Source organism: Acomys minous (genome assembly GCF_964271855.1).
Source record: "Acomys minous genome assembly, chromosome: 17".
Taxonomy (NCBI): Eukaryota; Metazoa; Chordata; class Mammalia; order Rodentia; family Muridae; genus Acomys; species Acomys minous.
In genome coordinates, this window is record NC_140500.1 from 51,842,954 (window position 1) to 51,854,230 (window position 11,277).

Genomic DNA, 11,277 nt, shown 5'->3' on the forward strand with positions numbered 1-11,277 from the left:
GAATTGGGGGGTGGGGGGGGGGGAAGAGAATTGCTGCTCCTCGGTGTCCGTTGTGGTGGTGTACACCTTTAATCCCAGCACTCGGGAGTCAAAGGCAGGCAGATCGCTGTGAGTTCGAGGCCAGCCTGGTCTACAAAGCGAGTCCAGAACCGCTAAGATAACAGAGAAACCCCGTCTCGAAAAACCAAAATTAATTAATTTTTTAAAAAGGAATTACTGCTCGGAGTGACATATTGGTAGCTGTCACAGAGACACTTCACAAGCGAAAAGGAAACTCTTCCTCTGAGTAGTGTCCTTCAGAGCCGTCCTGGACGCGCCAGAGCAAGACATATTCTTTCCTCCTTTGCAAAACTGTTTTTCCTTTGAAAGAATAGCGACTTCTCAGCTGTCGCGAGCAGAGAGTTTACACTCAGAATCCGGAACAAAGGAGGCAGGCCAAGAGCAAGTGGTACGATTTAGCAAGAGAGGTTTATTAGCAATACAAAGGCAACTACAACAAAAGGCAGTGGCTAAAGCTCCCAGGCCAAGCCACCAATACCATTCCATTATACTCTTAAAACTATCTTAATTCTAATAGGAGTAGCATTTAGCATCTTATACTATCAATGTTCTGGGAGCTTATGCCATTGGGGTATACGACCTGATATCGCGACGATCTGTCGAACAGGTTCGCTGCTGCGACTTGAATCAGTTCTCAGGTTGTTATCTGACAGCGCGTCTGTCTGCTCCGTTCGGGGAGAGCGCCCTGTGGCTGGCAGCATTTCAGGTAGTCATGGTGACAGCGAGAGAGCTGGCTGCTTCTTCCCGGGGTTTTTATACTAACTTAACCTTATCCTCTCTAATTCACACATCTAGCTTTCTACGTCACTCTTATCACTAACTTGCAGTCGTGGTTGCTCCTAGGTCAGAACTTACTACTAAGGTTTTATCTATCACTCACACATCTGGTCAGACGTCAGCTTTTTGGACTGTCAGCTATTTTCTACGCTGGGCTTTGAAACAAGCCCTGACATGTAGCTGCTTCCTACACTGGGCTTTGAAACAAGGCCTGACATGTTTATTACATCAGCCCAGCTCTGCGTTTCAGAATTGGAGGTCTGGGGAGAGGATACTGGATTTCTGTGAGGGCAAAAGGGCCGGTTGACTTTCGGCGCAGAAGCGGCTGAGAGCCCAGGCCAAGACTACGAGTCCCAGGCTGCCCCGCGGCTGCGCTGCCCGCCGGGAGGCGTCTCCCAAGAAGCCGCGCGAGTCCGCGGCTTGAGGAGCTTGTGTCGCCGCCATGCCGATGAAGGGCCAGTTCCCTATACGCCGCACGCTGCAGTACCTGGGCCGGGGGGACGTGGTGTTTAAGAGCTCGGTGAAGGTCATGACCGTGAACTACAACACGCACGGGGAACTGGGCGAAGGCGCCAGGTAAGTATGGGTCACGCCCTGCGGGGTTCAGTGAGAGAAGCTGAGGCGGTGGAGGCCATCCCGATGGAAACCCGAGCGCCACTCCATCCGAGAGAAGAGTTGCGGCTCTTAGGCTGGCGGCTCCACTGAAGCCAGCCGCTGTGTGGCGCGGGAAACGCGTCGGGTGCGGAGTGGTAAGTTTCCGCATCTGCACACAGCATGGCTTGCTGCTGCTTAGGCTAGGTGACGACTAAAGAGTCCACTGACCCTTTAGCATCTCTGAGCGATGCCTTGGACCCTTCAGTGCTCACTGAATAGTTACTGCGCACCCGAAACGCCGGGTTCACTACTGGGAATTCCAACAGTGCGGGAGAAACCGGCCCAGGACTATAGATACGAGTGGGTTTGTGGGACGGATCAGAATGAGAGAACAGAGTAGTTTCTGGTGGAGAGTGTGGTCCCTGTGGCAAATGCCTTGACTTCAGGAGAGCCAGAAGCTGCCTCCTATTTACTTTCTCTGGTCCAGTGACCCCAAGAGCTAGAATCAGCTAGCCTGGGATCTACTGAGGTGAGGGCTTTCTGAAAGACTGGGTATTAGGGGACCAGAGGGCTCAGGCTCTACTCCCCTCTGTCAGGGATTTATGCTCTTAAGATGGATCTCTCAGGATGCAGAGCATGGTCATTTGTGTGACAGGCCTGTGTGGTAGAAGCCCTGAGCAAGCACAGCTGAGGCCTCATCCTTAACTAGTTGTATGACCTTGGCGTAGTTCCCTCAACTTCTGACCGCATTTTTCTTAGCTGTAACACCACATCAGTGCCTTGATCTGGTGCTGGTGCTGGTGCTGGTGGGGTGTTGGAGAGTAAAGTACCTGGCAGAGTGCAGTAGGTGCTGAACTTTGGTCATCTGTCCTCAGTGAGAACTGTCCTCAGATCCATGTGTGTATGTTCACCACATGCATGCCTGGTGCCCACGAAAGTCAAAAGAGGGAGTCAGATTCTCTGGAACTGGAGTGAGAGACAGTTGGGAGCCACCGTGTGGGTTCTGGGAACTGAACCCTGGCCCTTTGCAAGAGCAACAAGTCCTCTTAACTGCTGAGCTGTCTCCATAACCCCCTAGCTGTTTTTTTTTTTTTTAAAGTAGTTTTGTGACTCAAACTTTGATCTTCTTGCTGCTGTAGCAAGCACCTTAGTGATTGAGCCATCTCCATAGCACTTGTTTTAATTTTTTGGATTGGACATTGCTTGCAGAGACATTGCTGGAAGAGAAATTGGTTCTCATAGCCCTTGCCACTTCCCACACCCACATCTGCATCCTGTTTACACTGTCTTCCCTAGAAGGTTATTTCTGAAGGCTCAGAGAGAACATGAGTTCTCTGATAATTTAAACACTGAGAATACTCACTGTGACTTCAAACTAAAGGGAATATGATTAATTTTCCTTTTTGGCTTTAACAAATCCTTTTGTTTTATTCATGTTTAATAATTTAATTTTTGTCACTTTATTTAATTGCAGATTCTGTCCCAATTGTAGTAGTGTCTCAAGTGATTTCAGGCAGGCTTTCTGTTGAGTCAGTTTCATTCCTGAAATTATTTTAGATGCTTCAATCTGGACTACTGGTGTAGGAACCTCTTGGCATAATCAATGAGGTGAAGAGGTGTTTCCTGCCTTGGGTCATGTGACTAGAAGTAGAAAGCCTAGATCTATAGCCAGGTAGAATGTCTGAAGGCAAGCTTCTGTTCCATGGATCTGAACAGGAAGCCTTTGAGTGAGGGCATTTGAGGAGCCTCAGTTAAGGGATTGCTTGCAAAGGTGTAGATAGAAATGGGAAGAAGAAACCTAGAGTGAGGGAAAGCATGGACCTCAGCCTAGGCTGGACAAGTGAGAGAAAGAATATCTGTTGAAGCCTGAAGACCAAGGGGTCTGCCTGCAGGGGTCTTCAGGCTGGACATACTAGGGCTGAACCAGGGATAGAAATAGCTGGCTTTTACCTGTCATGGGCACTTCCTGTCAGCCTTTTGAGCCCCCTGTGAAGCCAGACAGCCAAGTAGTCCTTATAGTAGGCAGGTTTGGGGTAGTGAGGGTTCAGCATGCAGAGCCAGGAGTGGCATTGTTTGAGAAGGATTAGGAGGTGTGGCCTGGTTTGAGTAGGTATGGCATTGTTGGAGGAAGTGTGTTGCTAAAGGTGGTCTTTGAGGTTTCAAAAGCCCATGCCAGGCCCAGTGCCTCTCCCTCAGCCTGTAATTTGCAGATCAGATGTAAGCTCTCAGCTACTTCCCCAGCACCTTGCCTGTCTGCCTGCCACCACACCCCGCTGCATGATGATAGTGGAATAGCCCTCTGAACTATAAACAAGTCCCTAATTAAATGCTTTCTTTTTATAAGAGTTTCCTTAGTCATGAAAACTCACATCGCATCAATAGAACAGTAACTAAAACAGTAGTTGGTACCAAGGACTCTGGGGTATTGCTGTGATAGGCCTGACTATGATGTTTGTTGGAGGAATGTGGAAGACTTTGGGACTTTGGATTAGAAACACATTTGAACATTTTAAGTGAGGCTTGCTGAACTGTCCTAGGAGGATCATGGAAGACAGTGGTAATGAGGATGATGTGAACTGTGGGGGCCCAGCTCAAGAGAGTTCAGAGGGGAAAAATATTAGCAGCTGGCCTAGAGACCATTGTGATATTTTGGGGAAAAAATGTGGCTGCTTTTTGCCCTTGTTGGAAAAATCTTCCAGAAGCTTACTTAAAGTGGTTTGGATTAGCATTGACAGAGATTTTAAGACAGCCTAGTATTGACTGTCTTGTGTTGTTATACAGATCTACAATGAAAAGGAGCAAGTGGGGCAAAGAGAAATACAAGTTGAACAATTTGAGGAGAAAAAGAGCACCAGAAATGTAATGATGGAGCCATGTTCTATGCTCTAGGAGATAAAAAGTCAAAAGAAAGGCCTTATGGTAAATGGAATAAAGAGAGTTACTACTTGATCCTTAGGTCAAGACACTCTGCTAATCCTGCAACAAATTCTGTAAAAGAAATAAGCCTGATGGATTTCCTCTGCTTAGAAACCATCAGCCAGTCTTGGAGCGGACCAAGTTTCTGCCTAACCTAGCAGAAGAACTTGACAGCTTCAGCCACGTGGTTCTGGGTTAGTCGAGAAGGACACAGCAAGGGGTTAAGGAAAGCTATTGGGGCCAGACATTTGGGAGGACAGTCCCTGCATGTTTCTGAGAGCCCATTGTTTGAAGCTGTAAAGGTGAAGCCTAGATTGCATTGCAGATCCTAAGATATTGGAGATGCCAGCGGATACCAACCCAGGAGAACTGCTAACAGGGTGTGGAACCAGCCTAAGAGAAAGAAGTGTGTTGGAATCAGCAAAGCTGAAAGGAGCTGGAGATCTGTAGTTCTCTGACATCAGACATGGAGATGCACAGGGGTTCATTTCTTGCTTTTTGCAGGAAATTCGTGTTTTTCAACATCCCTCAGATCCAGTATAAGAACCCTTGGGTGCAGATAATGCTGTTTAAGAACATGACACCATCGCCTTTTCTGCGCTTCTATCTAGGTGAGTGAGGTATAGAAGGACTGCCTGTCCTTTTCCCTGTTACTTTGTGTGGAGATAGCAGTTGAGCTATCTAAACAGCTGTGGCCTTAGCATCCCATGCCGGTTACCCAACGGCTACTGAGATCTGATCCAGCTCCTTCACCTCTCTTTCTCTAGCTCATCTCCGTTTTGTCCTCTACCTATCATGTAGGCCAGTTTATCCATATTCCTTTGCAGCTCTGTGCTTCTGTGTCTTCATTCTTTGCCTGTGAGCTTACAGAATGAAAGCTGGGGTCTTCTGCTGGAGATGTTTGTCCATAGCTCAGAGGTAGAGTGTGCATTGTACTGCAAAAACCCCAAACCAAGAATCCTTTAGGCCTGGATTTGGCCCTCAGGCACTTAGTACCCATCATGTTGACCACAATCTTTTTTCTGGTTCCACCAGATGTCTTGTTGGTGCCCTACTTGCTTGTCCTGGTGCCAGGCACTAGCACCCCTTTCTTGGTTTATGAATAAAATAGGTAGAAAGTGCCACAGAAAGTAGAAGGACCGTTATTCATCTGTATGTGTTGTACATATGGAGTGTCCTGAGGGGCAGCTTTGGGCCAGGTGCTGGGCAGTCAAGGAGACCATGGGCAAAAAGCTTTGCTCTGTCTGTCCATGTTTTATGAGGTGGGGCGTAGGGTTGTTCTGTTCGTGAGAGAGATAGAATACACAGGAAAGCAGCGTGATAGTCCTGTGGTGAAGGAAGGCAGTCACAGGATTTTGTGTTTAGGACCTTGATGTGCTTGCTGGGCAAATGTTGCAGCTTGGAGCCACAACTATCCCTGGCTATGTGACGGAGCAATTGCATGGATAGAACCAAGATATTTCCTTTTGGCATTCAGTCTCTTTCTGCAGGGGCAGTAGGTTAGGACTTTTTGTTTGAGATGGGATTGTGTAGTTCTGACTGGCCTCAAATTTGTGGCAGTCTTGGCTGAGCCTCTCAAATGCTTGATTTCAATATGGCGGTGTATGCCTGCCTGCTTTGCCTCTGAATATCTGAAAATTCCTTTTCCATTTCTGGATGGTTGAGCCAGTGGGAGGAAAGCGCCTGTCCCTGGCTGGGAGCAGGGTAGGTAACTGGGATATGGAGCTGCCCTCAAATTTCTGCCATGACATAGTAAGGCCATTTGCTTGTGCTGGTGGTCCCTCTGCCAGCCATGTATCCTGTAGGAAGGACCAGTTATACCACAGGACTGTATCTTGGCCCCTAGGAACCATAACACAATGCAGGGAGGGCTGAGAAGAGCCTGGTACATTTTTTTTCCAAAAACCTTTTACTTATTGTTTTTTATGATAATTTAAGGTTAGCGCCCAGGGTCTTTCGGGTACTAAGCATGTGCTCTACCACCCAGCCACATCCCATCCGGTTTATCTTTTTAGAGATAGGGTTTCATTATATTACCAGGCATCTCTAACTCCCGGCTCCTGCTTCAGCTTCCTGAGTGCTAGGATTCCTAGCCTGGAGAGCTCTGTGATTTCTTGCAGCTGAGCATCTTCCCCTATGTCAGTCTCTCAACTCATCCAGTCATCTGTTGAGTTTTGCATGAGACCTTGAGAAAGAGATTTGAGGATGGAAGAGAAATTGGCCAGACCCACACCTAGAAAAGGGAATCTGGGTGAAAAGAGCTGCAGATGGTGACAGAGCACTGAGAGAGGTGTGCTCACTCCAGGGGAACACTTTGGTTCTGTAGTGGGAATGAACAGCCACAGGCAACAGATAACAGAAGCTGGGGAGGGGGAATCAGGTGAAAGGCCCCAACTACACAGCATGTTCTTGCTGTGTGACAACAGGGCAGAGGGTGTAACCTGACCAGAGAACAAGCTGGGACTTACTCTCACTGTCACATAGTCACTGCTGCCGTCCTGGGATTCACCTTCATGACCTCATTCAGTCGTAGTCATCTCCTAGAGGTCCCACCTGCAAATACCATCAGGAATTTGCAACACAGTTTTCAAGTCATACTCAGTTGAGTATATCTGCAAAGTCACTTTTCACTTCCAGCAGCATTTTGTTTGGTTTGGGTTTGGTTTGGTTTGGTTTGGTTTGGTTTGGTTTTTTCAAGACAGGCTTTCTCTGTGTAGCCTTGGCTGTCCTGGACTCACTTTGTAGATCAGGCTGACCTTGAATTCACAGTGATCTACCTGCCTCGGCCTCCGGAGTGCTGGGACTAAAGGAATGTGCCACCAGGCCAGGCCTGTCTTGTTCTTTGTGTATAGTCTCCTGAGTATAGTTCTGTGTGAGACAGTGGGTGTATGGTAACTTCCAGGTCTGTGGCCTTTTAACTCCCAGCTTCCATGTCAGGTGCTTGAAAAGGGTTTTAATTTGTATCGATTCTAGGTCATTCACTTTTTTTCTTGTTTAGCAGACTTGTGGCTGGTCTATGATGCTTCTGCTTACCCCAAAGCCCCTCTTCATTTTTTTTCTTAGAGGTGTATTACTACTTTTTATGCTCCTGTGATACTTTATGTTATGTGGATTTGCTTGCTTGCTTGCTTGATTTTGTGTGTGTGTGTGTGTGTGTGTGTGTGTGTGTGTGTGTGTGTGTGTGTGTACCAGATGTATGCAGCAGCCAGCAAAGGCAAGATCCTCTAAAAGTGGGGTTGTAGGTATTTTTGAGTTGCCATGTGCATGCAGGGGATCAAAGCCAAGTCCTCTGCAAGCATGGTAAATGCTAAGCCATCTTCCCAGCCTGAGATACATTTATTAAAATTGTATTATTGGTATGTGCTGGCACAAGTGCTTGTGTGCACATATAGTGGCCAGCAAGGGTTTTGGATGTCTTCCTCTGTCACTCTGCCTTTTCCTTTAAGGTAGGGTCTCTTCCGTGAACCTGGGGCTTGGGCTTTTGGCTGGAAGCCAGCAAGCCTCAGTAATCCTCACTTCCACCCTGCTTGCAACTAGGACTATAGGGGTGCCATGGCCCTCCTGTAAGTGTTGGGATCTTAACGCGGGTCTTCATGATTGACGGTATAGTAGTGCCTCTCTCCACCCTGCCTGTGATACACAACCAAGTTCTTTCCTGTGTGCTAAAGGCAAGGTTCAAATTGAGGTTTTTGGTTTTCTTTCCTGCATTGAGGATGCCCAGCTATTGAACACACATGCTGTACTTCATTGGATATCCTTAGTATCTTTGTCCAAAATCAACCTGGTAAACCAGCAAACTTCCAAAAGAGGTAGCATTGACGCGATAGCCAGCAATGGGGATAGTGACTGTGAGTGAGTGGGTAACAGGGTTTGCATTATTAAAACTACTGAGTTGTTTTGGTTAAAATGTCAATTGTATGCTTCTTTTTGAAAAGATTTATCGTATGTGTATGAGTGTGGAACTGGAGTTACAGATGGTTGTTTGCTGTTGTATTGGTGCTGGAACCAAATCCTTCCTCATCCTCTGGAAGAGCAAGTGCCCTTAACACTAAGTGATCTCACCAGATCCCAGTTGTTTGTTTTACCATAAACAAAAGCTACTTTATTATATAAATTTCTGAACTTTCATTATCTTTGTATCATAGCGTTATATTGAAATTGGGTGCCAAATTTATCTTATGCCTCATCCCCAAGTTATGCTAGGTCCTTTACTTGCCTTAATTTGTGGTTCTCTTGCCTTGGCCTGCTGAATGTTGAGATTATATAAACTTGAAGATGCTTCCCAGTTTCTAGAAAAAGGCTGGCTGTTACAGTATTTTGTATCCTTTCAGCCTACAAAGCAAATAACTGACACAGGGAGACTGAAACGTACTTTAAAGCTGCCAGCACTTTGCCGGGCAGAGTCTGAACTGATTCTAATCTACTCGTAAACTAAACAAACTACTCTAAACCTTATAACATACATATATTCCAAGCACTTGGCACTATTACCCCTGGGCCGGTCCTTGGGAAGTCCCCACCATCCTCCTCCAACCATCAAAAAAACCCCAAAACCGTCTTTTCCCCAACCATCAAACTTTCTCCTCCCCTCCAGGAAGTCTCGCCTTCCACTTCCTGTCCTTCTGCCCAGCTGATTGGCTAAACAGCGCTTAATTGATTGTTGATACAGTCACTCAGCATTCCTCCACAGCTGGCTATAGTTTTGTCACACTGAAATATGAACCATCTTTACAGTAATGAAGATGCTTTTAGTATTCTCAACATTTCATTTTCTTGTGTTTTGGTGCAATTGGGTTTTGTATTTACATTTGACATCATTTCTGATGATTTTATGGATTGCTTAAATATTTTACTAACAGACACATCATCTTCAAACAAAGCATGACATTTCTTCCCTAATCTTGGCAGTTTCCTTTGTCTCCATTCACTGGTCTAGGCAGTAGTAGCGTTGTGCACCTCCACAAATAGTGTTGGAGTTTGAGTTAACCAGCCTCTTTACAAGTGCATTCTGTTGTCTGCTCTTAAAAGATTTGGCCACTGTATATTTTCTTAATAATATTGATTGCTTTCTAAAAATGTGCTTGTCATTAGCTATTGTGTTTTCTTTTTAATTTTAAAAATGAGTTGTGAATTTATAACTATTCTGATGAAATCCTTTATCAGATATATGTGCATTCCAAGTATTTTCTTCTATCCCCTGGCTTAGAGTACCATTTCTACAACAGAAAGTAAGGAATTTTACATTCAAGTAACTTTATGATTACTCTTTTAAGTATCATGCCTGAAAAATTTTGTTCCTTGGTAAGGTTATTAAGACTTTCTCCTGTGGTGGTGGTGGTGTTTTGCCATGCTAGGGCAGATCCTAGGACCTCCACATGTAGGGAAAGCACTGTCTGAGGAGCTACATTCCTGTTCAAGTTTTATAAAACATCTTAGCTGAGGCCAGCTAGAGGACTTGGCGCTTGAGGACACTGAATGACTCCACAGATTTATTCTGTCCTCCACAAGGATGAACATACACATTAGCAGCTTTACAGCTGTAGTTCATTTTAACTTTTTCCTAATGTTTACTTGCATGTGAGTAGTCAGTTGTAGTGTTTGATGAAAAAGCTTACGTTGACAGTTTCTTGCCATCATTGCTGAAAAGTTGCCCTAGAGGGTTTATTTGGTCTTGGGTATGGTTCTGTCCCATTTGGTGGTATGTCTGCTGTTGGGCATGTCTGTGTTGGTTACAGGTAGCTCACAGTGGCCTAAACTCCAGCTCTTGGGGTATGACAGTCTCTTCTGGACTCCTCAGGTACCTACACTTTTGTGTACAGATGCACATATATATAATCTAACTTTTTTTTAAAAAGTATTGAATTCTACTACTAAAAGCAAATTGGAGACTATGCTCGTTCTGACTTGTCAATCATCCTACCATATGAGGCTACTGGTATGTGTCACACCTGGCAGTCCCAGCCTTTTGAGGCTGAGAAGTACCGAGTAGTCCTCAGCTCTCCTGCCCTTATGCCTCTTGTTTGCAGATTCTGGGGAGCAGGTCCTGGTAGACGTGGAGACCAAGAGTAATAAGGAGATCATGGAGCACATAAAGAAAATCTTGGGCAAGAAAGAGTGAGTTGCTGGGTTGACCTGACATAAGCCCTAAAATATTTAAGAGTTATGGGGATGTAAGGGGGTAGGAGAGGGAAGGTTTTCCAGCCCGTTCATAACAAGACCTTGTGCAGGATAAGTTCAGGCCTAAGTCACTGAGTTATTAAATCTCTTGTTCACTCCCTAGTTTTGACAGTGGACAAGGGCTACCCCTGCCCTGACATGTATACAGCTAAAGGGAAGCTTTGCTCCTGTTCCTAAGTTTTTCTGCTTCTTGAATGAGTAAGGATAAGAAAGGAAGTGAAGCCAAGAAAGTCTCTGAAGACCCAGGCTCCTTTGCCCTTGTTCCTGTGGGATGCTCCAGTGGTCTGTTTCTCAGAACCTTTCCCCTCATATGGAAGAGGCTGCCTATAATCTGGAGCCCCTGGTCATGCTTTGCTACTGTGTGTGTTCTTTGACAGGGAGACCCTCAGGGAGGAAGAGCTGGAGAAACAGCAGCGCTCTCATCCAGCCAACTTTGGCCCCCGGAAATACTGCCTGCGGGAGTGCATGTGTGAAGTGGAAGGTCAGGTGCCCTGTCCTGGCCTGGTGCCCTTACCCAAGGAGATGACAGGGAAGTACAAAGCTGCTCTGAAAGCTAATTCTTAGGTCTAAGGAAGGCCATTTGGGATGGACTGCTGCCATCTGACTGGTGGAGATGGATTATATTTGTACCACTAATGATGGAATGCTCTGTAATGGAAAGACCAGCTTGCATGCCCATTTAAAGGAAATGGAGAGAAGTCCAGGGTTGCCAGCTGCTGAACAGATGTCAATAAAAGATTGAGTCTTCCTGTA

General features: G+C 46.0%; 1 protein-coding gene across 1 annotated transcript; it reads left to right on the top strand.

The window, feature by feature from the left end:
* The first annotated feature begins 1,114 nt into the window (after positions 1-1,114).
* MRPS25 (mitochondrial ribosomal protein S25) lies at positions 1,115-11,277 on the top strand. The gene is made up of 4 exons (XM_084764960.1): positions 1,115-1,413; positions 4,852-4,958; positions 10,374-10,461; positions 10,902-11,277. Exons 1-4 carry the CDS (start codon positions 1,280-1,282, stop codon positions 11,086-11,088), a joined length of 516 nt encoding a protein of 171 aa, XP_084621086.1. The 5' UTR covers positions 1,115-1,279; the 3' UTR covers positions 11,089-11,277.

Bases quoted from the DNA above. Each gene is read 5' to 3' on its own strand.
- MRPS25 (XM_084764960.1), top strand. From the start codon at position 1,280: ATGCCGATGAAGGGCCAGTTCCCTATACGCCGCACGCTGCAGTACCTG. The intron at 1,414-4,851 runs GTAAGTATGGGT...TGCTTTTTGCAG, and splicing joins GAACTGGGCGAAGGCGCCAG to GAAATTCGTGTTTTTCAACA. The intron at 4,959-10,373 runs GTGAGTGAGGTA...TCTTGTTTGCAG, and splicing joins TTTTCTGCGCTTCTATCTAG to ATTCTGGGGAGCAGGTCCTG.